The 25908-nt window shown below is 33.9% G+C and overlaps 3 protein-coding genes across 3 annotated transcripts; 1 reads left to right on the top strand and 2 right to left on the bottom strand.

The window, feature by feature from the left end:
• The first annotated feature begins 2803 nt into the window (after positions 1 to 2803).
• On the top strand, positions 2804 to 3541 carry LOC104890602 (glycine-rich RNA-binding protein 1). The gene is made up of 2 exons (XM_057395086.1): positions 2804 to 3047; positions 3084 to 3541. The coding sequence occupies exons 1-2, from the start codon at positions 2837 to 2839 to the stop codon at positions 3425 to 3427; spliced, it is 555 nt and encodes a 184-aa protein (XP_057251069.1). The 5' UTR covers positions 2804 to 2836; the 3' UTR covers positions 3428 to 3541.
• A 579-nt stretch (positions 3542 to 4120) lies between these two features.
• LOC104888885 (probable small nuclear ribonucleoprotein F) lies at positions 4121 to 8449 on the bottom strand. Its single transcript, XM_010673998.4, has 6 exons — positions 8290 to 8449; positions 7985 to 8021; positions 7009 to 7096; positions 6695 to 6732; positions 6493 to 6557; positions 4121 to 4424 (listed from the first exon to the last, which is right to left on the bottom strand). Exons 2-6 carry the CDS (start codon positions 7988 to 7990, stop codon positions 4355 to 4357), a joined length of 267 nt encoding a protein of 88 aa, XP_010672300.1. The 5' UTR covers positions 7991 to 8021; positions 8290 to 8449; the 3' UTR covers positions 4121 to 4354.
• A 14861-nt stretch (positions 8450 to 23310) lies between these two features.
• Positions 23311 to 25908, bottom strand: LOC104888895 (B-box zinc finger protein 20). Its single transcript, XM_010674009.4, has 3 exons — positions 25364 to 25908; positions 24585 to 25049; positions 23311 to 23836 (listed from the first exon to the last, which is right to left on the bottom strand). The coding sequence occupies exons 1-3, from the start codon at positions 25547 to 25549 to the stop codon at positions 23504 to 23506; spliced, it is 984 nt and encodes a 327-aa protein (XP_010672311.1). The 5' UTR covers positions 25550 to 25908; the 3' UTR covers positions 23311 to 23503.

Raw genomic sequence — 25908 nt, 5'->3', positions numbered from 1 at the left:
ATATGCACAAAATATCATTATTGTTTAAATTAATCTTATTATTAAGCTATTCGTTTTCTTTCTTTTATCTTGTAATGTAAAATTTGTAATGAATAATAAGTTTATGTTAGCTCATTGATAAGAGCTTCATATTTGCTATACAAGATCGTGTTTCAAATCCTATTGGGACTAACCCTAGTATAATGGCTAATAATTTAGATACAATTTTCTATTTCATAACTTTATAATATCTTTCTACAATATCTTCAACAAGCCATTGTGATAAACTTCATTGGGCCTGTACACAAGCCCATGTCGGAGGAGAGAGTGACCACATACAAGGTTGGTAGGGTTCCATCCTAAAACTAATTGGTGATTGGTGGAGTAACCCACCAATCTATATGTTAATTATTCTCTCTCTAATTCTTCAATGTAGAACAATTATTCCTAATTCACATATGAGCTTTACTCTTAATACATTAAAAAGAAGGATTACATTAGCACGACAGAGTAGGAGATTTTGGTGGGTAATATATCCTTGTAGGTCATTTCATCAGCAAGTTGGTGCCTGATGGTTTGCCAGTTTGGTGTCTTGAGGTCAATGCTACTATGCGGTTGGTGTACCTGCGGAGGTAGACAGACATGCCTCTTATGTCTCAGTGACTGTGTGTGTAAATGTAAAGGGCTGCATTAATTAATCTAAAAAAAATTCTTCATCATCACATTCATCTTTTTAGCACCAGTAGGTAGAGCAACTGACCGTAACTTTTAAGGAACTAGTGCACATCAATACATCATGCATGTGGGTGCATGCAGCATGCTATGAGGCATGAGCTATTAATATCTTAACTCCTTTATAAGTTAATATCTTAACTTGATACATTCTCGATTTCTTATCAACTTACATGTATTTTGTCACACCTTCTACTCAAAATCATTTTACACTTCCTCACACCCTACTATTTGTGTTCTAGGCACATGAACACATGAGGCGAAGATAGTAAGGCTATGTTTGGAAATATAAGTAGAAATAAAGCTAAAACTGATAAGGTAGCTGAAAATTTCAGCATTTTAAATTGAGATGCTATATTTAATAGCAACTCAATTTCATTCAATTTGTGAGCTTATTATATTTTATATAAGTTTTTATTCCCAAACACGACTACTTATTCTAAATGACTTTAATATGTTGTCAAATAAAGCAGAAGAGTGTAAAATTACACGCCTATATAAGATGAAAATTTCAACCTATATGGATTATGGCATATGGGGAAGTTCCTATAACAACGGATGGATGATAGAAATGATAGATGATTCATCTGTTTAATTGAAGGCAAGTTGCAAATTAAAGTAAAATGATGTATGGGGGATAAAAGTGAGGTTCGGACCACTAGTTGGAGCCTCACGTTAGACTGAAGGAAATGATGCGAAATCAAGAACCCAAAAAGGAAGAGATCATGTGATTATTATATCGTTTTTGCTTAAAAAGTTTTTAGCCCATCAAATGCCAGCTTAAGAGTTTGTCACCATTAACCTACTTGCTACATAAATTTAGTTTAGAAAATGTGCCATTACATTCAAAAAGGAAAGATATAATGGTATAAATTATTTATGGACAACATCTTTTTTTTATGCAAAAGAGAGGAAAACAAACCCCAAAGACTAAGAAATAAAACAAGGAGTAGTAACTCACATGATGTCCTTACAGAGAAGTGATAATATGAAATGCGGAGGTGCATTATAATACGTCACATTTTTAATTTGGGCCACTCTTATATTAGCTAATCTATCAGCTACCTTATTTCCTTCACGATAATAATAGACTAAATGAAAATCCCACTTAAAGGAGTTGATCAAAGAGCGGCAAGAATTGATGAGGTGATAGCACTCTCCACCATGATATTCTGCATTTATGGACAACATATAGTAGTTGAACTTTTGTCATAAATCAGAGAATCAAAAAGCCAAAAGGAAGCAAACCTTTTCATTTCTCTCTTTCTTTCTTTGCGTGCTGAGAGAGAGCCCTTAAAATGTAATGCCAAATCTCCAAATAATCTAAGACTATGTATGCAAAAGTTGATATTGCATGAAAGAAATGCTGGTAAGAGTTAAATGCTGATCCTGATGCGAAATAAATTATTAATTAGCATATGTGTTTATAGGATTACTGATAATTCTTAGATGAAGAACTGGTAAAAAAAGCACCAACTTTTTGGTGAGAAACTTCTTAATGTAATATATACAATAATACATTATACATATGGAGGAAATGAGAAGTACTTCCTCCGTTTCATTTTAAATGCAACAAAGGGGTATTATCTGTGAGATATGAAATATTCATCTGTTGCATTTAAAATGAAACAGAGGAAGTATATGAATTTGATTGTTGATAATGCGTATATGAGATTACTCATAATAACGCACTATCACTAAAGCGTACGACAAGTCCCACATAACAACTAAAGATATGATCTATATACTCTTATAATCCTATAGATCACAGTCGTAACTCGTAACTTACTTCTCTGATTCTCTCTACGCCAATTTAATACGAATAATTAGTTAGTGTTGTATACTTGTATCTACTTGTTTTTGGTAAGACACTTCATGAGTGTTTTGTCTGTCAACTTGTATATAATATTCTTATATTCAGGAATGAGGAGTGTATAGCAATTTACCCTCTTTCTCTCTCACACACTGCTCACAAACAACAAGGTGAGAATGATTGAAGCAAAAGGATATCAAGTAACCGTAACATGTAAGCATTACGTATATATATATATGATAAATCAAAGTAAGTAGTATCTATTTATATATACAACATACTTAGTTCGGCAGAATTTGACACCAATTGATCATGGAGATAGTAAAAAATTTGACTCTTATTTTACTACTCTCTGTGGCCTCATTTGGCTTATGCACTAGCAACCCAGAGGCTACTAATTCTACAATACCCCAAGCCAATGCAACTTCCTTGATTAATAATATAAACCCTGCAAATCGTATTGCTTCCAAGAGTTCCAACTATACTGAAGTTACCTTCAAGGACAAGAAAAGACCAAACGGAGGCGGTGGCGGTGGTGGTGGAGGAGGTGGTGGCGGAGGCGGCGGTGGTGGTGGAGGCGGTGGTGGATTTGTATGGGGGTGGGGTGGAGGGGGTGGTGGCGGCGGCGGTGGAGGTGGCGGTGGTGGTGGAGGAGGAGGGGGAGGATGGGGTTGGGGAGGCGGTGGTGCAGGGTGGTGGAAGTGGGGCCCATGCGGTAGAGGGCGAAGAGGAGGAGGACCGAGAAATCGGGGATATGGCAGGGGAAACTTCAAGTTGGGAGAATTTGGACAATGCATGGGGGAAGGAAGGTGTAAAGGAATGAAGCTAGATTGCCCACTTCACTGTGGTGGATTTTGCTTCTACGACTGCCTAAATATGTGCAAAGCTCATTGTCGACGCTAAATGTTTGGTCTACTCCTTAGTTTCTAAGATTTTAGTCTAGCGTTACTCTTCTTTGCTGGGTAAATGTAGTTGATTTTTGGTTTCTCAAGAGCTACGCTCACATTTTCTAGTTAACCGTTGATTGTACTCTCTTGGTAAACATATGTTTTCCTCTCGGATCAATATCTTCAGTTCTTCAGTCTTAACAATGGTTAACCCTCCCTCCACCTCCGTCTAAACCTCCCAACGTTTTTATATTCGAAAATCTGACATCAATAGTCTCAACTATCTTATCTTAACAACTACGAGTAATGATAAAACTCAAATAAGTACCAATGTTGAGGTTATCCTAGAAAATAGTCTTGCATGACTCATAAAGAACTTATTTTACTATTGCATACGATTGTAAGTCGCAGAAAAATTGCTATAAGAACATCGCTACAAAGGTTGAACTATTTTAGATATATCAATAGTCATGCTTACTGCTTAAGAAGATGACCTCCGATCCGAATTCCTAGGTTTGGGGTTAAATTTTCATTTTGTATGAACTTTTTCCTCTAATGATAGGTCGATTTGTTAATTTCAAATCAATTTTAAAAGTACGTCATTAAGGGAATACAACATTTTCAAAATTTTCTAGTACATTAAAATCGCATATCATAATTCATCTTGAAGATTTTCAATCTCAAAACTGTACAATCAGGAAGATCTCCATTCTTCAACTCTACTGATAACATAAATCCAAGAAGTAGGATTCCAAAACCATCACAATAAGAAATATAATTCGTTAAGCTGAATCTCTTACAAACGAATGTATAATGTCCTCCAAGAAGTCGGTGGCCGAGTCTAGGAACTAACTCAAATGAGCTTTGTATTACTACTTGATCTGCAACGCGTTCTCGCATTACAGACTATCAGCGACATTGCAAGCAATAATGTCAGAATTCTTCAGTCATTGTCAGCATCCTCTATCTCCTCGTCCTCAGGAACTCCACGAAGGTGCAAGACATTGTTGCACCTATGCAAATAAAAAAAGAAAAGGCATAGTGTTAGTATATTTGATTCAGCAGCAAAATAGCTTTTTCTATTTCTTTATCCTAATCATTTGCAGACGCTTTCACATCTGTTGTCTTATTAGTTGTTTTTGGTCTTCGTTGGTTTAGATGTGTTTGGTGAGCCTGTGTTTGGTAAAGATGTTTTCGTCAAATTTTGTTATCTAACTTGTGATTCCATTTCTGGTTTTTTCGATACTCAATATTCAGTAGTAGGAGTTATTGGATTTTCTTATTGTATGATATGCTTCCTTGGAAGTATGCGAGGCAAGCTAAATTGCATCCTCAGTCAAGGGGGTAATGTGGAGGAGAAGAAAGATGACTTTACATATCAAACTTAAAGAATCACAAGGGTGTATCAGATCATATAAGGCTTTGGAAGGAGGAAGGAACTTCCTTCCCAATCAAGGAATGTTGAGTATGCTTTGGAAAAGGATTCATTGGTGTATACCGTACTTATTTTACTTTTTATAACTTATTGCATTGTATTAAACTTAGCTGCTTGTTTTCTTAAGAAAAACAGGGAGGCGGGAGTTCAATCAAGTAGGCCAACTCTATTCAATTGCTTTAAACTACAACCCAAGTCATGTCAAAGCTTTATTTAATAGAGCCTCTGCTGTGATAGAGTCGGGAAGGAATGGTTTAGCCTTTTGGGATCAGAAGTAACAGATTGAGACCTCAAATCAAGAGGTTGCAAAGAAGCTTAGTAAGGTGAAGAGCGTACTCTACAGCTGCCCACCAAAAGAGTATGAACAAGAGAGTCCCAATTGGCTTAGGATTAAGATTATCCTCATCAAAGAAATCTCCCATAACAATGAACAAGGTAAGTTGTGTGATGAATCTAATTATGGCATGAAAGGACATGTATTTATTAACTGCAACAAGAACGGTAGAGTAAAAGATGTAAAGAATAGTGTCTCACGCATTGTTAGGGTCTCACAACAAATAAAATCAGCTAGTATCTCAAGCATTGAAGTGGCGTACTCTTCTTGTAAGTCCTACCAGAAATGAAATCATAATATTAATCTGGCGGAGTCCAAGAGTCACTTTTATAACCGAAAAAAGTTGGGCTCATGGCTTATGATCCTGATTCTCGAAGAGTAATGATAAGTTGCTTTCACAAGGAAAATCTATCTGATACTATAACTAAACACTAGGAACAAGTGAACAACCATTGATATCTGAGTTGTTAATCTACCAAAGAAGACCTCAAGTCATGCAAATGAGAGTCAAATTAAGAGTGTGATACATTCAAAATCTTTGGCAATATATGAGCAGAGCCACCAAGGAGAAAAGGTCAGGAGCCTCGTTGAAGACCCCGAGACCAAGGAGAGAACTCAATGATGGAGAATACTACAATGGCCCCAAAAGGGAAAAACTAAAAAGTGGAAATAGGAGTTACCCAAAAAAAAATTGTATCTTAGTTCTGTCACTGTGTTAGTATCGTTGATCATGTAATGGTTGTACACTTGTACTAGTGTTGATTTTTCATGTCGTAGTCTAGGACAATGTCATATAACCCACAAAACGACCATTAGCCAGAGTTACGTGGCTTTTTTTCCCTTTGTTTTCTCCCTTGGCCACATAAAAGCAAGCAAGCAACACCACAGCACACAGTTCTAAGCAACAAAGTTGGCAGGCTCAAGCGCGGCTCAGTAATTGCCCTGTTTAGCACATTATATACTCCCTTTGTCCAGGACTTCTGGTCAATGTTAACATTAGCATGGGCATATAGAGTAAGAAGGAAAAATAGTAACGAGAAAGAAGCGGATGTGTAGGTGCGGGTCCCAACTTTAGAAAATATATATGTATATATAAATTATAAATTAAGAATTTTGAATTAAAGAAAATAAATAAAAAAAGAGATAAGCTAGGTAAAAGTAAAATGTTAATTTTGAGTCTGGACAGTGTTTTTAAAGTAAAGATACACTGAGGGAGCTGAGACAGAGTTTTTCCAGAACAGAACCAAAAGTGTAAACCATACTGAAATATTTAATTTGCAACAAGAGAAGTCTAGAAAAGAGCTTTACTAACCTGATGAGAATCTCCCCAAGATCTCCAGTCTTCTGGCCTTCAATATACTCTTCCGTGTTGGCCAACTGCAGGGAAATTACCAAAATAAAAAGATGGGCAACTATGAAAGTCAATGATACTAGATCACAAATTAAAACACCAACTGATTCCAAAGAAGAGCATCGTTGGAAAACAATTAATAATAGTCGACATTAATTTGCACCTGTAGGTTCATGTAGCTATCAACTGACACAAGATAACCTGCAAGATGTCACAGGAAAAAAACAATATCATATAAATTTCCCATGACTAATAAAAATGACAAAGTAAATATACTGTAACAACCAACAACAGTCCCTCAAACACACGCACATTCTTTATCTATTATTTTAAAACCTATTGAGAATTTAGAGACTCATGAACAAATATAAGGACAATGAACAACTCAGATGGTAACAATCATGAAATTAAAAGAGAGGAGGATACAGAAAAATTGCTACATTGAAAAGTGAAATCATCTGATCACGCAATAATTACCTTTGTACTCCATTCCCCATTTCAGCTTCACAATGACGGGCTTTCCGGTCAAATTGTTCAAGAAAGGTTTTGGGTTTACTGGGACAGTCTGCAAAGGGTGCAAAAGAATAGGTTTCAAATAATTTGATAGTCAAAGACTCAAAAGAGTCATACATGCAACCATGTCATACAAAATCCACATAGTTTAACATGATGTAATACCAATCCCCACACCCCTTTCTTTCCCGATCTTAAAGGGCAGTGCAAAAAGTGTGAACTGAATGTACTGAACACAGGGTTTTATACAAGTCAATAAACAAGGACAACTCTTCTACCATTTTTGCCCAGCAACAAAATTCCGACAGGGGTCAACAATATACAAGGTTTGTTAGGTTTCCTCCCAATTAATTTATCTCTTTTCAATAAACAAATACTAGTCAAGTCACATTAGAGGGACACTAACCACTTAACTCACATTAACCAATGTGCAAAATATGGTCTAGGAACAACAAGAAAAACTCATATAAAACTTAGATGTATGTACATATACTACGGAAATGGTTGTAGAACAACCTGATGTCTAATTAGATACACAAATTCATGACGCCGAGCTGATTGAGTAAGTAGAACTTACCAAGACAACACATAACCATTTTGTAACACAATAAGGAAAATAACGCACGTCAGAAGAAAAAGTAACCGAATCATGTCGAGTACTAATCATATTCACCATGGAAGCAAAGAACCAACATACAATGTGCTATAAAAACAACAACTTCAACCCTGCATTACTTATAGTCAGTTGAGTTTGAAGTTATTTGGCATAATGAAAACTTTATCATAGTTGCCACCACAGGAAAACACCAACATAACAATCCAATTAGATCAACAAATCAATTTAAGCGAATGTGGTACACAAAACCCGACTTATTTTCATCAAATACAAGCTATAAATAACAACATCAATATCACCAAATTTAACAGAATTAATGCTTACCGCCATTAAGATTCCTAATCAATATTGTTCCGCAATCCTGTGACAAGAACAAACGCGCCCAAATGGTTAATTCAACTTCAATTCGAAACTACTAAATTAATTACAACCGAAAAAAATATGTAATTTTACTTTGACTATCTTATAAATTAGCTGAGATATATCAAAAACATATAACACCCAACTAAAAAACAATAGCAAATACTAAACAGTTGAAACCCAGTGACCCACAAAGTAATAAGTATAATTTGCGGAATAATTAACAGATTGTGTAATTGTAAAATACTGAAGTTAGTATAGTAGCTTACCAATTACAAAAGAGGCCAAGAAAATTGGAAGGCCAATCAGTGGACGGTGGTAGAGATGGGGAAGGGATTACTGAATTAGGGTTTTGGCCTTTGAGGGGTTTTGGCCTTTGAAGGTTTTCACTTTTGAGTTTCGTTGGGAATAGTCGAATGGGTTGTGAGCTAATAAAATCTAATCAGTCCTGATCTGAACTTATTGGACGTGAAACTTATTTTTTTAAGGTGAATAGATTACACCTTAAAATTGACAATGCAACCCATATGCGGTAATATCAATTTTCATAATTTTAGAGCAATTTTAATTGATTTTTTAAGTATTCCACTTTAACTAGAGCGTTTTTCTAAGATGGTGTTAAAAAATAAAGTAATTTCCTATTTATTGTTCACTTAGAAGTAATTCCACAATATGGTATTTAGCAAAAAGTAATTTCATACTTTAGTGCTCATGTTAGGTTTGGATGTAAAGTAGAGATATGGTTAAACTTATTTCTATATATTAGTGCTCATATTAGGTTTGAATGTTTATGGTTTGTACAAACTCATATGTCAATTCAACCTCCATTGACGTAAATCTCCATCTTCAAGGTTAATTCAAGAGCAACTCTATACGATATTTGATTATATGGTTTAACAAACTATTAGTCAGACTCATCACACAAAGTAGATGATGCTTCTTTTATAAAAACAATGATGTATAAAACTATAAATTAAATGCTAACAATATCATAGGGGAATATGTTTGATCACTAACATTCCCATCAAGTGATTTCGTGCATTTAAGTTGGTCTATGGTTGATAGGGAAGATAAAGGAACACTTCTGAATTATGTGTTGTACATGGTGAACTTTGTCTATTAAAAAAAAAGCTTTGTTGTCCGAACCTAGAAGAACACCATATCATGGAATTACTTTTAGCTAGACACCAATTTGAGAATTATTTTCTTCTCTAATGCTACATTGAGATATCGCGATTTTTTAACTAAGGTGCAAAATCAGTTAAATATTATATAAGATATTTTCTAATAAATAGTTTTTAGTAATTAAATAGTTAATGGAAAGATTTAGTTTATTATAACTAGTTTTTAAGCCCGAGCTATGTCCCGGGTAAGAAAAAAAATTCATTTATTAATATAATACTTTATGATAATAACACTAAATACAACAAAGCCTAGTGTTTAAGGCTTTAGTATATGCAATTGAGGTCTCAGAATCAAACCCTATACTATGCGATTTTCTAAAATTTTTATTGTGTACATGGATTACATGAACTAAAACTCCCAAGGGAGAGCGCCACGTGACACAATTTCTTGTGTATGCACGCCTTTTGATATATTTGTATAGATTAATTAATTTAGCCGATTAATTTAGATGGAGACAAGTTTGAGAAAAGACCCTTAAAGTTGAGAATACTTCGTAATAATAATAAAAAAGTACGACCTTTAAAAGCAAGTCATTTCATATAATTAAAGACGGCTAGACTAGTCATATAAACTTTAACAAACAAACGATGCAAAAAGACATGTATGTAAATGGGTTTCGAACCGGACAATGCTACATCTACCTAGTGGGTAGTTAACCCACTAAAAATAAAAAAATAAAAGACTATTAAAATTAATGAGTTGGATTCCACTATTATTGATTTCTATTGGTTGGATAGATAAAGTTTTTCCCTTTCGAACCTGGTTGAAATTGATTTCGTATTCATGCAAGGGTTACTTAGGCCTCGTTGGTGTCAATCAATTTTTACTTTTCCTTAAAATCATCATGATTGTGCTTAGAGCTAGTTAATGGATAAAGTAGTGCAATAAGTTTAAAGACTGAATCAAGCTAAAAGGATTTTTATAAAACATAACTATTGGACAGACCTCTTATGCTACTCTTTCTACGTCAGTCATGGATATAAATAACTATTTCTATTCTCATACCTATATATATATTGAAGACTTAACTACCAACTAGACCGATATCGCCAAATTACTCGAAGTCACAGCTCACAATAAACCAAAACTGTCTTTAAACTTTAAAGTAACAAGGGATACTATTATATAATAGGATAAAATAAAGGTAAAATTAGTCTCAACACCCTAAACTATAACGCGGAACACTAAACAGCCCCACCGACAACTTATAGCCAGAACACCCCCAAAGTAGGAACCTGGATGTAGTTCGTACAATAAACGAGGTCGGTGATGGGAATTCTTATTGGCTATAAGTCGAGCGAGTACTAGATATCGGGCAATCATAGAAGCGTATTCCTTGATTGTGGTTGAATTTCCAAGTAGTATGGACTACTGCAGGCAATCGATGTCGACAATAAACCCTACCATTACCTAAATTGATATTTGAATTCTTCTTGAAACTTGAAGATGAAACTAAACTCATTGTTGTTATGCGGGTTTCACTCTTTCATAATTTAGGGTTCATTTGGGAAAAAAAGAGGGAATTTGGGGAAGTAAGCGGGAATTTGGGGAAGAAATCTTCTTGTTCAGTTGAGGAAGGAGAAAACGAAGGCACGCGCCTTTCTTGGTCTAAGTTAAAATAATTAGGGTTAAAAAAGAAGAAATTAAGAAAGGGGAAGGAATCCGATGAGAATTTTGGACACCGACCTCATTTATGATACAGACTGCATCCAGGTTCGTACTTTGTGGGTGTTCTGGCTATAAGTTGTACTTGGGGATGTTTGGTGCACCCGCGCTATAGTATAGGGTGTTGAGGCTAATTTTCCTTAAAATAAACAATTGGATCCAGACGAGCGAACAATGATTCAAACTCAGCGGTTGTTTGCTGGTATATAGAAATTATGTGGGCAATAGAATTATCTATGATTTTCTGATTTGGGTAGTTGTTTGTTGACATGAAGTGGGGAAAATTAGGATAATGAAAATTCATGGGAAATTGAAAGTCCCACAAAAATGTAGGAATTGATTTACCTACCCTGGTGCTTACTATTCAGTTTTCTGCGATGAATACTTGAGTGCTCCATAGATTAAAAGTTGCAGCTTTACATAACTTGCTAAGGTGGTCTCTGATGATGCTTTCCCACGGTGGCTGAGTGATGATGAATCGATCTATCAAAGTTGAGTTTGTGATGAGTACGTGGAGAAGGCTCTAAGCGACCAGAATGAGTGAATTGTTGAGCAACGGAGGGTTGGAAGATGAATGATTTTGGAGTGGATTACCACTTGAGTGGGGCACTGATCGATTAACTTGTTTCACAAAGTCCAATTAGTGTGAAGGAAATTAGCCTTATGAAGGATCTGATGGATATTTAAACGCTCATATTTGAAGATATCATTCTTTTCTTTCCACATACTCCATACAAGAAATATGTACTTGATCATAGAGGTATATATAATTGCGTTTTAGACAATTTAGGACCGACATCATGCCGATCACAATATTTTGGCAAGGTAACCATTGTCGAAGTTCAGGGAGATGCGAAAGTCGCTGGAGGTGAGGACATGTACCGAAAAGATGACCGAGAGCCTCATCATGAGAGTTACAAATTCCGCAGGAATTTATCCTGATAATATGTCTTTTGTAAAGTATCGAACGAATTTCAAGACTTTTATGACAAATTTGGCATAGGAAAATTAAAGTTTAAGAGGAATGTAAAGCTTCAAATCCATCTAAAATGCACCTTTCTTTATTGAAATTTAAATTATGAGCTAACCAAATTACTAATTTCTCTTTGGACTTTGGAGGATAGATCTTTTGACAACTTGGCGAGATCAATCTAATAAATATTCCTCACATGTACTACTACTAAATACTAATATACCTCGATTTCAGAATACAACGTAAACTACCCCATGCGGAGGCCACGCGCCCACGCTAGATGCTTGCTTGTTGCTTCCTAGTAGAAAACAAACCTTTGCGGGTGTTTCCACTTTCCACCAGGGTGATAGATACGATAATACTCATAATAGTATGCTTACATACTTGGTGACGTCACGCCTTGGATAAATTAGGACTAAAAATGGATGAATTATGACTTTAAGTACTTACTACTCTACTAGGCTACAATGCATTTCTTTATTTGATATCAGATTTTGGTTCAAGGGTCTCAAAGAAACCCAAGAAAAATAACTCAATATTATAACAACTCGGTCACTCGGGTACTTTATCCATTCTTTTTCTATTGCAAGTTTGGCGCATATACTTTTTTTAGCTTTTTCATCTCTATTACAAGATCTCAGTGGCGGAGCCAGGATTCTCAAAGTGGGGGGACAAAATTCGACCGTCAAACATTCGGAAAAAAATATGTAAAAAAAAAACAATACACCATAAATTGTTTAATTCTTAATGTTTTACATTCAAATTTCCAAAATGCTTATAGTCTTACAATCAATTACATATCAAAGTATTCCTCTTCAAACCAAAATCCACATTCCACATTCCACAATCACAAATTAACATTTTACAATCAACAACCATAAATCCACATTCCACAATCACAAATTAACATTTTACAAATATCATAATTCAGTAATTCACAACCAAATAATGTAAATTGTAAATTTAAAATATTACCTTAAAAAAAACTTAAACTAAAACTTAGGGTTAGTTAAGAAAACTTACAAACTGATTTATGGTGTTGTCCGTGCGTGAATCGGGAGGCCGGGAGTCGGAGGCCGGCGAGTCGGTGAATCAGAGGTGGGTGGTCGTGAATCTCCGGCGAGTGTTCGCAACTCCGCAGTTCAGTTCGCTTGAATCGCTTCTTGGCCTACTGCTGTTGTTCGAGTCTTCGATTCTTCGCGTCGGCTGTCGGCGTGAATCTCTGCCTTCTCCGGTCGACCGTCGGTTCTTTTTAGCGGTGCCTGCGTTGACGTCGGCCGTCGACAACTCTCAGCGAGTCAGGGTTCTCTCTCTCCTCAAAGACTCCGTCTCTCTCTCTCCTCTTAAGCGCTTCTTTTTTTTTCTTTCAAAAATTTCACGCGTTCCACTCTCAGCGTGTTTTTTTTTCAATTTTTTTTTTTTTTTTTTTTTTAAAGAAATTATTTTTTTAAAGTGGGGGGACATTTGTCCCCATGTCCCCCCAACTGGCTCCGCCACTGCAAGATCTACATCATTTTCTCTTTTGGTAACAAAAATGCCTACTCAATTGGACTACATTATCCTTAGAGTGCATCTTGGATGTAACATGTTACATCATAAGTTATTATGTAGTTATATGCATAATGACATATATTCTAACAAGAATAACATAGATTATACAAATAACGACATGGATTCCATGTTATTTTCATTGATTTCATGCCAATTGAGCTCTTATTATAAAAAAAAGCGGTGATTTGTGAGTTGTTACACATGTACTATCACTACAAGAAATTTTATCAAAGAGGGCAATTTATTTGAATAAAATAGGGCAACTAGTTGATTGCCTTATTTAATAGTATTAAGGAAGACAAAAATATTTCCCCCTTTTTGATATTAACTAAGAAGACAATTATATTGTTTTGCCCTCTTTGCTATCACTTAAGAAAACAATTTCAAAATTGTCCTGTTTGATACCAACTAAGAAGACAATTTTTCAATTTCGCCTTCTTTGATATTAACCTAAAACAACAATTTAAAGTTTTGCCCTTTTTAATATTAACCTAAAACAACAATTTAAAGTTTTGCCCCTTCTTAAATACCTAAAACAACAATTTTAACTCTTTTGCCCTCTTTAATAATGAAGGAAAAAAAAACAAAAAAAGATTAAAATGACACACTGTTCTATTCGATTCAATTTCCCCGCAAACAAACAGTGTTCTTTCGAAAAGAGTGTTCTACAAAATCTTCAATCTCACTAACATGTTCTACAAAATCTGGTGATTTTGGGCAGTAATCTTCGATCATAATCTTCAATGGAACATTGAAAGGACCAGTTCTCCCTACCAATTCATCGTTTTAGGGATTGGACGTTTCTCGCCTTCGAATTCAGTTTTTCAAGCCTTCGAATTGACGTTTCTCGCAGATTTTCTTAGCAATTTCCTAATTCGATCGCATCTTCAGGTAAATCATTCAATTTGGCTTTTTAAATTAGATGTATGGATGATTGTTTCAGCATTTTTGTCAATTAGGGTTGCTTAACTTTTTCCACAAAATCAGACGAATTGAATTTAATTAGGTCTAGTGATTTGATAATGATTTTTATGAATTGAGTTCCTTGATTAAGCAATTGAGATGTTACAACAATCTTCTACAAACATAGTGTATCGTACTGCAGACGTCTAAGTGATTTGAATTGAGTTCCTTGATAAAGCGATAATTTGATATACTAAGTAATTTGATAATTAGGTCTAGTGATTTGTTCCCTGCAATTAGTATAAATTAGAGAAGATTGCTTCTAAAGAGGTGGTATCTCAATGGAGTATCATCCCAAATTCTAGTATTTTGCCTATAGTTTGAATCCTCGTCTCAAAAATATGTTGAGAATCTCTCTTACAACGACGACAGTTCAGCCATTGTACCCAAAAAACTGATATGATGCCCTAGCTACGGGCTAGTAGTTTGATAGGGATTGGTCTTTACTTAGGCGAATTATCTCTCCTAATTGAAAAAGAAGATCACTCCTTCGATCAAACTAATGAAAACCCTTAGCTTGCATTGGTAATACCAACTACCAAGTACCAACTTCCCACAACTCACTGAAAAGTGAAGTGCACCAACGAAAAGGGAAAAGTCATACTAGTTGCTTCCTTAGTCCCTTTGCATTATAAATTGTTCAATGTATAAAGTTTTGAAGGACTCGTGCTTATGTTATGAACTTTAATGGTGGTCCATGCATGAGTTTAGATTCAAGAAATGGCAGCTTCGCTTTACGTGCATGTGTCCACTCGTATGGTTAAAATTTTCCCCATAATTTTCGTCTAGTGATGCATACATTACTCCTTTAATTAATACTATTGTACTATTTCTTCTTCTTGTACATACTTCTAAACTAAATATGAGATCATGACGTTAATCATTTTTTAAGTCAAATGTAATTCCCCTTTTTGAATAATAATTCATTAATCTTTTAGAGTTGATAATTTATAACTTTGATTATGGCGAAATATTTTCCAATATATATGTGCATTTAGGATGGTGCACCTTGTTGGTATGAGTAGTACCATCACATTATCTTAAACAATCTTGGGGTATTAAAATTTGTATATACATGATTGTATTGTGTGTTAGCTATGAGTTTACCAATTGGAATAATTATATAGAGTGATAAAAATGTGCATAATTACAATTGTTTTAGTAAGAAATAATCAAATAATTTTTTTTCACCACTTTAAAACACAGTACACCGATATATAATGATGCACAGGGCTACACCCTTATACAATTTTGTTAATTTGAATAATAATATTATAACTCTAAATGGATTGATTTTACTTTGAATATAAAAGGACACTTATAGCATTATGGTGAATTCTCTTCATCAACTTATGATGAATTCAGTTTATTAGACATGACTGGACATACATATTCATACTAATTATGCACTTAATTCTATACACATGATCAATTATATTTGTTAATTAATCTGATAATTATAAACAAATTAATTATAAATTTAATGGGCATTGGGTGAGATGAGGGGATAATGCATAAAATTCGTAGAGAAAGTATACCAAACATTTTTTCAATTAAAGCATGAGGAATTATTACGAATGGAATTTTTTCAATAAAGTCATTTAAAAATTAAACACACACTAGGCTAGAGATTGAAATCAACCGGAAAAATGAATAAAGGGCTTTACACATCATGTGCATGGCAAGCATACATTGACTTGAAGATTTGGAGAGCGAGGCATTCCCAAAACTAAGTATACGCTTGAATTGAGCAACTTTTCCCACTGCGCAACCTGCCCAATCAAAGGAGAGAACGTCATGAGTTAGGGCTAAGGCTAAGGCTTAAGAGTCTATTCTGTTCAACTTATTTTAACTTATATAAGATCAAATAAGATAAAATAAAATAAAATAAGATATTATGTTAACTCATCTTCACTCATTTTTGAAAAAAAAAAAGAAGATAAGATATGATAAGAAAATAAGTTGAAAAAAACATATCCTTATTACGATCATCGATAAGAAGAGAGTGAAGGTGAACTGAGATTAAATTACTTGAAACCTAGCCTCTTTATCAATCTTCTCATTACGATACACATTGTTTGTTTCTTTTCTATTACAACATATATATGCTTTGAACACGTTCTCTAAAGAAATTATAAAGGTAGTGTAATTTGGCAAAAAGAACAAATATAATTGTTTGATGGGTAATTAATTATGGATTTAACACGAATTTTTAGGTGTAACTTTTACACCATACACTACAACAAATAGCTTCAAGGAGGGCAATTAAAATTGCCCTCTTTGATACAAAATTTGCCTTCATAGGTTACGAGGGCAATTTTAAAATTGCCCTTCCGTTGCCCTTGTAGCCCCGTTGTATTAGGTTTAAAGGGCAAATCTCAATTTTTGCCCTCTTTGATACAATAATAAAAGGGCAAAAAATTTTGCCCTCTTGATTCATAATTAAGGCAAATAAAGTTGCCCTCTATGATCATCAGAAAGGGCAATACTTTTGCCCTCTTTGCTCAAAAACAAGGAAGACAAACACAATTGTCTTATTTGGTCTACAACAAACAGGGCAAAAATAAGATATTGCCCTGTTTGTACTTCATCAAGCGGGCAAAGATTAGATATTGCTTCTTTGTACTTTATCAAGCAGGGCAAAAATAAGAATTGCCCTCTTTTTACTTTGTCAAGCCCTGCTATCATCCATTAACATGATAGAAGTTGGGAAAATTTGCAATTGCTAAAAGTGTAGGGAAGCGCGTAACGTTAACACCAGATATCACGTAATGCACCTTGCAATTTCTGAAATACCAGATGTCTCAATAATAAGAACATAGTATGATGTATCTACACTACCATATCACTATTTGACATTTTCTGCACCAACTAAGCTCTGCAGGCGGTAAATCTTTACACTCTAACTAAAATGTTCAATGTACAAATTAGATACCACATAAAACAAGATCTCTTCATCTGCTCTATAAAACTGTAGCAACTTCAACTCTGCCACCTGATCCTGACAATAAACAATTTCATACAGCATATCAATATATATGTAGTTCTCAATAGTCCATAATACAATAACAAGTTCAAGTTCAAGTTCAAGTCCAAGTCCATATTTGGTACAGCTAAAGCCTAAAAGCTCTTATTACAATCATACTGTCAAAGAAACATCTTTATGCCTTCGGTAATCCATCAAAGAAACATTACAGAACAAGTCATTTATATTAGTCATATTTTTGTTTATAAGAATCTGCAACTGTCAAAGAAACAACTGCAACCTATTCTTCTAAAACTGCATAACATCCTCAAGAGACAATAGAGCACGAAAAACTGGCCTCTAAGTGCTAACTCAAACTGAATTCACTATTTAACAAGTTTTAAACCACCAAAAATACATACATGCAAATATGTATTTATATCAGCAATCTGCAATTCACCAATTTATGACAGAAATTCTTTTATCAATCATACTTCCCTTCCCATGCATAACCCCTTTACTTCCCTGAAGCTTGAAGAATAAGATAGGTAGTTTATTAAGGAAAAGCACTATATAGGGCATATTAGGGAGGGGAAATCATGTTGAATGTTTTGTTGAGCTTTTATGAGTTCATTGAGAGAGATCAAGCTTCTCGAAAGCTTAAATGTCAATTACACTTGCTATAATTTGTGTTATTAATGATATCTAGCTATGCTAAATAGCACATTGCTTGATATTTGTTGATGACTATAAGCATAATACCATACACTTAGAGCAGATGCTTACTTGATATAGCAACAAAAAAGCGTGAGCACATAACTTACAGAAAAACATGCCGACTTCAAATTATACCAAGTCCTTTCTGCTTAGCCTGAATATTTCATCCACAAGGAATGAACTTATTGTCCCTTGTAAATCTTAACTTATTTCTTCTAAAACATTTTTTATTTTCAACAGACGAAAGCGTTGTTTAAGATGTGTATTCGGCATTCTCCGCCAAAGAAAATCTTTTTCCTGGTTACCGTTGCTTGTCATATTTGCCCCTTGTAGTGCTGAATGTAAGCCTTAGAATACTTGCAACCTAATTCCCTAAACAGCCATTTGTATAATTGTACCTAAGCAATAAGAAGAATTACCAACTCTTTTCCTTGTTGCTAGTTTGGAACACAACAAGAGCATAGGTCCACGGAAGGGCCACAATGGTGAAAGACACCATTGTAACAACAAAGACAAAGAATGAGTAGCAACTCAAAATACCAATTAGACATTTCTTCTCTAATTGAATAAATAAAGATATAACATCAAATTTCTTTGTAAATTCCAACTCATCAAGCCTCTTGATCTGTAATTACTTTCTGATAAGAATAAGGAATAAGGATCCTCTTCAGTCATTTCCACCCCAAACTTCTAAGAATAATTTTAATTGTACACTTTAGTAACAAAGCTACGAGTTGACATTCCATGTAGAATAGCTACATCCTAGCAAGAGCGCATACAGCATCTACTCTAAATTCTACTGAGTTGAAAAGATTATCTTATTCCAAGTTGTACCTGAGCAGTACACAATTAAAAATAAACGACTATGCCGCGTAAAATCATTATATCGAAAGATAGATTCTGTAGCACAAATAGGATCGGGAAAGGAGAAGAAATATCAATAAAACTAAGCTTTGGAAGCACTAAAGTTTTCCCCCTGGATTGATTGAGTCTACATATTGATTCTTGAACACTGGTTTATTCTACATTTTATTCTACTAAAGTTATACTTGTCGAATTATGTAAGTTTTATTTTTTGCATTGTGAATATGATCTAAACGGATTTTCTTTTACTATATAGCCTTGAGTAATTATGTAATAAGACTCTGACTTCTTTCAAAAGTTATCAAATACCCGTCAATTTCTTTAAAGTACATTATAAGAAAGCCCTCAATGACTGTCAACGTTTTTAGTCATTAACCCCTAATAATTAACTTATAACCTATCTACCCTATTGGACCAACAATTGAAATTTGTATATTAAAGTGACAAGTAATAGTAAATTCCTACATATCAAACAAATAATAATGCATTTATATTTTGAAAGATAATAAAAAATGACAAATAATGTGAAAGAGAAGAATTGGTTAAATGATCAGATGATCTAAAATGACAAATAATGTGAAAAAAATATTTAGTTAAATGATAAGATAATCTAAATTGATTAAAAAAAAGTAGTGAGGTGTTGTGATTCTATCTTACTAAGAAATACTCCCTCCGTTTTCGAAAGTTCAACCTATTTTCACCAACTTACTCTTACAAAAAGATGAGTACTATTTTTCTAATATATTAACTAGGCCGTTAGATTGAGGACACTTTTTTCCTTGATTGAATACTTAAAGATTTAATTAGAGGAATTACAATTGGTGGATAAGGACAATTGATAATGTATTTTCAAAGCTACAACTTTTTTTAAAAGAGAAATTTCATCAATTGAATGCCAAACGACATCTACAATAAGTATTGAAGAAAAATAAAATACAATCAAACAAGATTAGATCGACTTCGTCTTCAATAAAACTACAATGAACCATATCGAATATTTTGGCACAAATCCCTTGTATGTGCTGTGTCAAGCTGCCATTAATGGAACCATCTATTCTTTTGACATAGTTTGGAGCAGATTATTCTTGATCTAACTATGTTGACCGTATCCGAGCTTCCAATATATTCATGTTGATAGTCTTGAACTTCAACTAATGAAAATAATTTTTCATCCTAAAAACAAACGAACTAGCTAGACTCACAACTTCCATAAGATAGTTAGAGACCTCCATAACAAAGAAGACTAAACTTTCCATAGTAGGACACGATAAACTCTCTTAAAGAGAGAGACTAACTTATTCAACAAAACAAAAGAACAAATTAAAAACTGAAAATAAAAGAAAAAAAGGGGAAAAAAGGAGAGGCAATTAGAGGGAAAAAGTAGGTTTAGGTTTTTCGTGTGATTGTTGTGCAATCAAGCTTCTATTTTATTTTCAAAGCTACAACATATAGCTAGTTGGAAGGAAAAAAACCGAGAGAAAGAGAGTTTTATTCATTTATTAGGAACTAGTACTTTTTTATCCAAGCTTAAGTCGTCATAAATAATAATTTTATTTTTGTTTTTAATGGATTAAAATAAATTTTTAAATTTTAAATCTTACTCTATCATTAATACAACTTTCATCTGCCTATTTCAGGTAATTGATTAGTCCATTTGCAAGTCCGTAATATATGAGGAAGGAGGTTAGCTCCTTACGTGTGTGTTGGGGGGGGGTTCGAACTTAGGACTCCAAGGTGGCTCAGATCGGAGCTTCTATCACTAGACAAAGTTATACTAGTATTTCATAATAATGTATGTGAGAAAAATGATGGATATTATGGACAAGGCCGTTTTGTACAATTTAGGGGCACTATGCTAAATTAAATTATAAGGATTGAATTTTTTTGTGAATAGGAAGAAATGAAAAAGTCTTTTTCCTAGACTAGAAAGAGACAAAGCAAAAAAATCCACATAGAAATTAACCTTTTTTTTGAATCTGTATCATACTCAATAAATTTAAAAGCATAACCTGTAATTAGATTTAGTTTTTTACAACCAGAAGAATCGAACCTTTATATTTTAAGGACATGTACAATTACTCATTCACATACGGTGTTAGCGGCCGTGATCATGGAAGGTACTTTTTTGGAAGATATAAGAAACATTATTAAAAAAAAAAAACATATAAACAGCATAAACATGACAAGATATGAACTGTATATAGGGGCCAGAACTATAGCAAGTAACAAGAGCATCATATACATATAGCTTAAGTTTTAGGCAAAATTAGTTCAACTAGTTCTTTTTTATCAATTTAAGATTACCAAAGACTAAAGAGAACAAAGGCACAAGCATCTCCTATTCTCCTTCAATATCATATCGCAACCTTTTTCCCCACCTCTAAAGAAAGGCTGCTAAAATCCAAAAGCCAGATCATCCAATTTAATTTGACAAGAATTATTATTCCATTCAAAAGAATAGTAATAAATTATTTTATCATAATATAGTAAGAGTACTTTATTTCATCAACTACGCCAAGATATTAATAAAATGGACCAAGTGTCTTAGCCATATCATGATTGATTACCCTATCCTCTTTTCAACTTGCCTTCCTTGACTACCTAAATCTAGGAGAGGCACACCCTTCACCATTTTGGACAAAGATGTATGCGATCTAGCCTCATTTGACAAGCTTTCCACCCATGTAATTCCTCAGTCATATGATGTATTCATGTATCACACGCACAATCATGGATAAGAAAGGGAAAAGGCTTTTTTTTTATCCATATGAATCACGAAAACAATACACAGAAAGGGAAGGGAGATTTAAATTTGTGACCTCTCATTCACAATACCTCAATCTTAACTATTAGGTCAAGAAGTCTTTGGTAGAAAAAGCTCTGATGTAACTACCAATTTTTTTTTTCTCCTAACTAAATTTCAATTTTTAAGTGAAAGTAACTTCCAAATTTTAAAAAATAAAATACACATGTACAATATCACCGCGATGTCGTGCACGCATAGTATGCAAACAATACTAGTCTATTATATAACGAAAGAGGGGAGCTATGGTGCCCCCCTCTTATATATCAATACACAAACACAATCAAGTATACATCAAAACGGATAATTCAATCAATTAATAAGTTAAAATAATTTATTTAACACAAAAGACTATTTTAATAAAACACAAGACATCCTAAATAAATTCACTTATCATTTTTTTTATTGTTCATCAAGTTTAATTTTAAAAATCTAAAAAAAAAATAAGTAAAAAGAATAAAATAAAAGAAGGGTTAAGTTATAGAAGTTTAATAAATTGAGTCAAACTATCTAATGTTTAAATTTTTCCTCTGTTGATGCCCAAAAAGAGTAAAATTTATGTTTGATTTTTTTTAAACAGAATGAAACATGCATCCTTGTGCATAATTTGCTAATATATATATATATATCCCAAAAGGTTATAATAAATAAGTTCTTCTTGATAATTTTTTCCATTGTATATGTTGATTTATATGTTATTTTTTTAAAGAGGGTGATTTTGATTATAATAGCTAGATAGTTTTAGCCACTATAAAAAAAGGAAAATTATAATAGGGTCATGCATTTTTTCATTTTATTTTATTTGAATGAAGAATCAAAAGTTGGTCAAATAAGACCAAATTCATCCATCCCTTGATGGGTATTTTTTACAAAAGAGTGCAAAATCCTATCCCCCTCCTCACATGGCCACATACATATAAATTTACCATCTTTCTAGTTTTTATTGCATATAGCAATTGTTCAAATGACTAAATTGTGCGAGTCTAGTTTGTTTACTCGTAAACTTAGAGACACTTTGAAAAAGGATTTCGCCTTACCATTTCCTCATAATCTCAAAGTGTTTACTCGTAAACTTAGATCAGGTTAACCTATAAGAAGTGTCGGTCTAGCAGACCCCCTTCATCTTACAGGTTCCCAATAGGGCCCAAAAAACATTTGTCCATATGTTTGATAGTGACTAACTATTTGGATTGACCTCTTTTTTTTATTAATAGAATAATTTACATCATACTCATTATATAGCAAGGATTCACTTAAGTCATTGTAACACAAGTTCATGAAATAACTCACCCAAAAAACTAGCTCCATATAAGCCCCACACTAGCCATGATCTAGATGAGAAACTCTAAGTCCCATATCTTGCAATATAATGATATGTAACATTGCACCATGCACTACAACTTGAGCTCATGTGTCCTCATGTGGCAGAATTTCAGCTAGAATGGTAAATACTACAACACTTGCCATTATCATATATTGATACTTGATAGTGGCAATTTTTAAAATTATACCCATTTAGATATCTTTCTTTAGAATTTGATTACTCGTCCGTTCCATGATCATTCTATGATATTTTTAAGATGAATTTTGAAGAACTTATTCAGTTATATCAAGGAGAAAGGATAATATGACTTTGTAAAAGTTGCACACATTTTTATCACACCTTAATTTGTGGAATAGTACAGAACAACAACAAAAATGACCAAAAATCTATGTGACATTGAGCACAAGCACTCCATATTCCAAAAGACAGAAGATACACATACACCCCCCTTAGAACACCCAATAAAAATAATTCTACCAAAAAGGCCTTGTTCTCTTAGACCCTACAGATGAAGTGATTTGAGGGACAGTAAAAGCATCATCTTTCAAGCATTTTCTGTTCAATTTGATGGCACTGACACTTGTGTCTTGCTTCTGTTTTGTCCCATAAACCAATCCACTTTTCATGTTGTTATGAAATTCTGAAGGCTGACCAAAAACATTTCCTCCTCCTGCTGCTAGGCCTAGGGGTGCTTGTGGTACCCAAAAACTCTCAGATTGAGTTGAAGAACATGTCAATTCCTTGTCATTTTCCACATCAAAAAATGATAACATATCCTCATTCACTTCAAAATCATGGATATCACTCTGCACTCAAAAAAAAAAAATATCAATCTCAAAATTCTATTCAAGACTCCCAAATTAGAAAACAAAATATATCTCAAATCTTCAATAGTACACGTAACAACTATCTGCATATATAAATTCTTTCTCTTGCCCCTTGCTTCCTCCCCCGAGGGGTTAGGGGGTAACGTTCCGCTTAATAAGGGGGTTTAAGGGGGGGATTTTATCCCCATCCGTCGCCCGTTCAATTTCCGTAAAGAAATTAAATTAGGGCGTTCCTCTCCCTAGGGGGGTTTAAGGGGGGGATTTTATCCCCTTCCCTCGCCCGTTCAATTTCCGTAAGGAAATTAAATGAGGGCGTTCCTCTTCCCTCGCCCGTTCAATTTCCGTAAGGAAATTAAATGAGGGCGTTCCTTTTCGGCGCGTCTTGTCGAAAAAAAAAAGCGAAAGAGTACAACGGTATATTTAAAAATAACATGTTAAAAAAATACAATTTGATATACAAAATTCGCTCATTTTCGAGATGAAGTGGCACTTTCTCCAATTATTAATAGCCAGATTGTCAAATTAGTATTAGTAAATCATTTATGAATCCAAATCAATCATGCAAATCAATTTATTAAGGTAAATAATCCAACTAAACTGAATTGTTTTTTTGGTGCATGATATTCTATATGCCTTGATTGACTTATATACTAAAGTTTCAATCTTGATTAGGAAATTAATCAAACAAATAAAATAATGGCATATTTAACTTCTTTAATTAACAAACCTTGCAGAAACCAAGGGGAGCAGGTGAAGCTGAATCAAGAAGCAAATCCTCAAAATGCCACCCTGGTAACATATCTATCAAATACTCAGATATATTACTAGTTGATCCACCACAAATCATCTGATTATTGGTTGAACTAACTGTGCTGCTGCTGTTATTGCTGCTATTATTAGTGAAAATTGATGCTGCTGAATTTGGAGTTTTTTCAGAAAAATCTGAAGTGGGTTTTTTAATAGATTTAAAATCAGGAACTGGGTCACCTCCATTTTCATTGCTAATAATAATAGAAGTATCATTATTCTTCTTTTTGTTGTTATCAGAAATAACCATTGCAGAAAGCTTAATCCCAGTTAAGAGGAACCTATTATGTTTTTGAGTATATTCATTTGCTGAGTGTAGTGAAAGGTCACAATCACCACATAAAATTGCTCGATCTTGTTGACAAAATAATAGTGCCTTTTTCTCCTGCATAAAAATCAATGCATATAATTAATCATCAATAGAATTCATACTCAAAACTATTTATATGTCAATAATACTCCTTCTGAGTTTTCCCTCAATCGTTACAGTTTGACATTCATGCTCGCCAACATATAACTTTGATCATTAACATAAAAAAAGGGGAGTACGTCAATAGTGCAAAAAACAAGGCGTAACAATTATAATGAAACGGAAGGACTATTACACTAACATACTTCGCGTAACAATTATAATGAAACGGAAGGACTATTACACTAACATACTTCCTCCGTTCTGAAATAAGTGAAACGCAAGATTACCTGGCAGATGTCACAAAGAGGGAAATGAGAGGAAGAAGGGTGAAGGAGAGAGAAACGCTTGTGTTTAGAAGCAAGTTTATTAGCATGATGGACTCTTTGATCACAAACATCACAAAGAGCAGCTTCATCTGCAGAACAAAAAATAGAAGCATCTTTTTTACTGCAAACATCACATTGGATCTTCATGTTTTTGGTTTTTCACCTAAAATTTTAGATTGTTTTTTTTTTTTGTTGATTTGGGTCTGTTTGGATGATTCCAGATTTGTTAGAATAGAGAAATTTCCTAGAGAGATAAGAAGAGTTGAAATTGGAGAGAAAAGGTTGTGGCCAAATTGAAAGGCTTAAATATAATTGAATGAAGTAATAGGGAAGAGTGTAAGGAAGTGCTACAGTACAATGGTTGGCATATTCCAAGTGAGAGTTGCATTGTTAATATATTTATGATAATGGTATATAGTAGATATGAAATAAAATACTCAAATCTAACCAATTAAAGGAAGAGATAGATGAAGATGGTGGACAGAATGGGCAAGGTGTGGGGATCT

The sequence above is a fragment of the Beta vulgaris genome, chromosome 1 (genome assembly GCF_026745355.1).
Source record: "Beta vulgaris subsp. vulgaris cultivar EL10 chromosome 1, EL10.2, whole genome shotgun sequence".
In the NCBI taxonomy this organism is placed as follows: Eukaryota; Viridiplantae; Streptophyta; class Magnoliopsida; order Caryophyllales; family Amaranthaceae; genus Beta; species Beta vulgaris.
The sequence above is the reverse complement of the archived record's forward strand: the minus strand, read 5'-3'. Positions and strand labels throughout refer to the sequence as shown.

What these genes read in the sequence shown, in the direction of transcription:
- LOC104888885 (XM_010673998.4), bottom strand. An exon ending in ATGGGGAATGGAGTACAAAG is followed by an intron (nt 6,733 to 7,008) that starts GTAATTATTGCG and finishes GACATCTTGCAG; the next exon opens with GTTATCTTGTGTCAGTTGAT. An exon ending in ATAGCTACATGAACCTACAG is followed by an intron (nt 6,558 to 6,694) that starts GTGCAAATTAAT and finishes ATTTCCCTGCAG; the next exon opens with TTGGCCAACACGGAAGAGTA.
- LOC104890602 (XM_057395086.1), top strand. Translation starts at nt 2,837, where the DNA reads ATGGAGATAGTAAAAAATTTGACTCTTATTTTACTACTCTCTGTGGCC. An exon ending in CAAGAAAAGACCAAACGGAG is followed by an intron (nt 3,048 to 3,083) that starts GCGGTGGCGGTG and finishes GTGGTGGCGGAG; the next exon opens with GCGGCGGTGGTGGTGGAGGC.
- LOC104888895 (XM_010674009.4), bottom strand. Translation starts at nt 25,549, where the DNA reads ATGAAGATCCAATGTGATGTTTGCAGTAAAAAAGATGCTTCTATTTTT. An exon ending in CTCTTTGTGACATCTGCCAG is followed by an intron (nt 25,050 to 25,363) that starts GTAATCTTGCGT and finishes ATTTTTATGCAG; the next exon opens with GAGAAAAAGGCACTATTATT. An exon ending in CTCCCCTTGGTTTCTGCAAG is followed by an intron (nt 23,837 to 24,584) that starts GTTTGTTAATTA and finishes TTTTGAGTGCAG; the next exon opens with AGTGATATCCATGATTTTGA.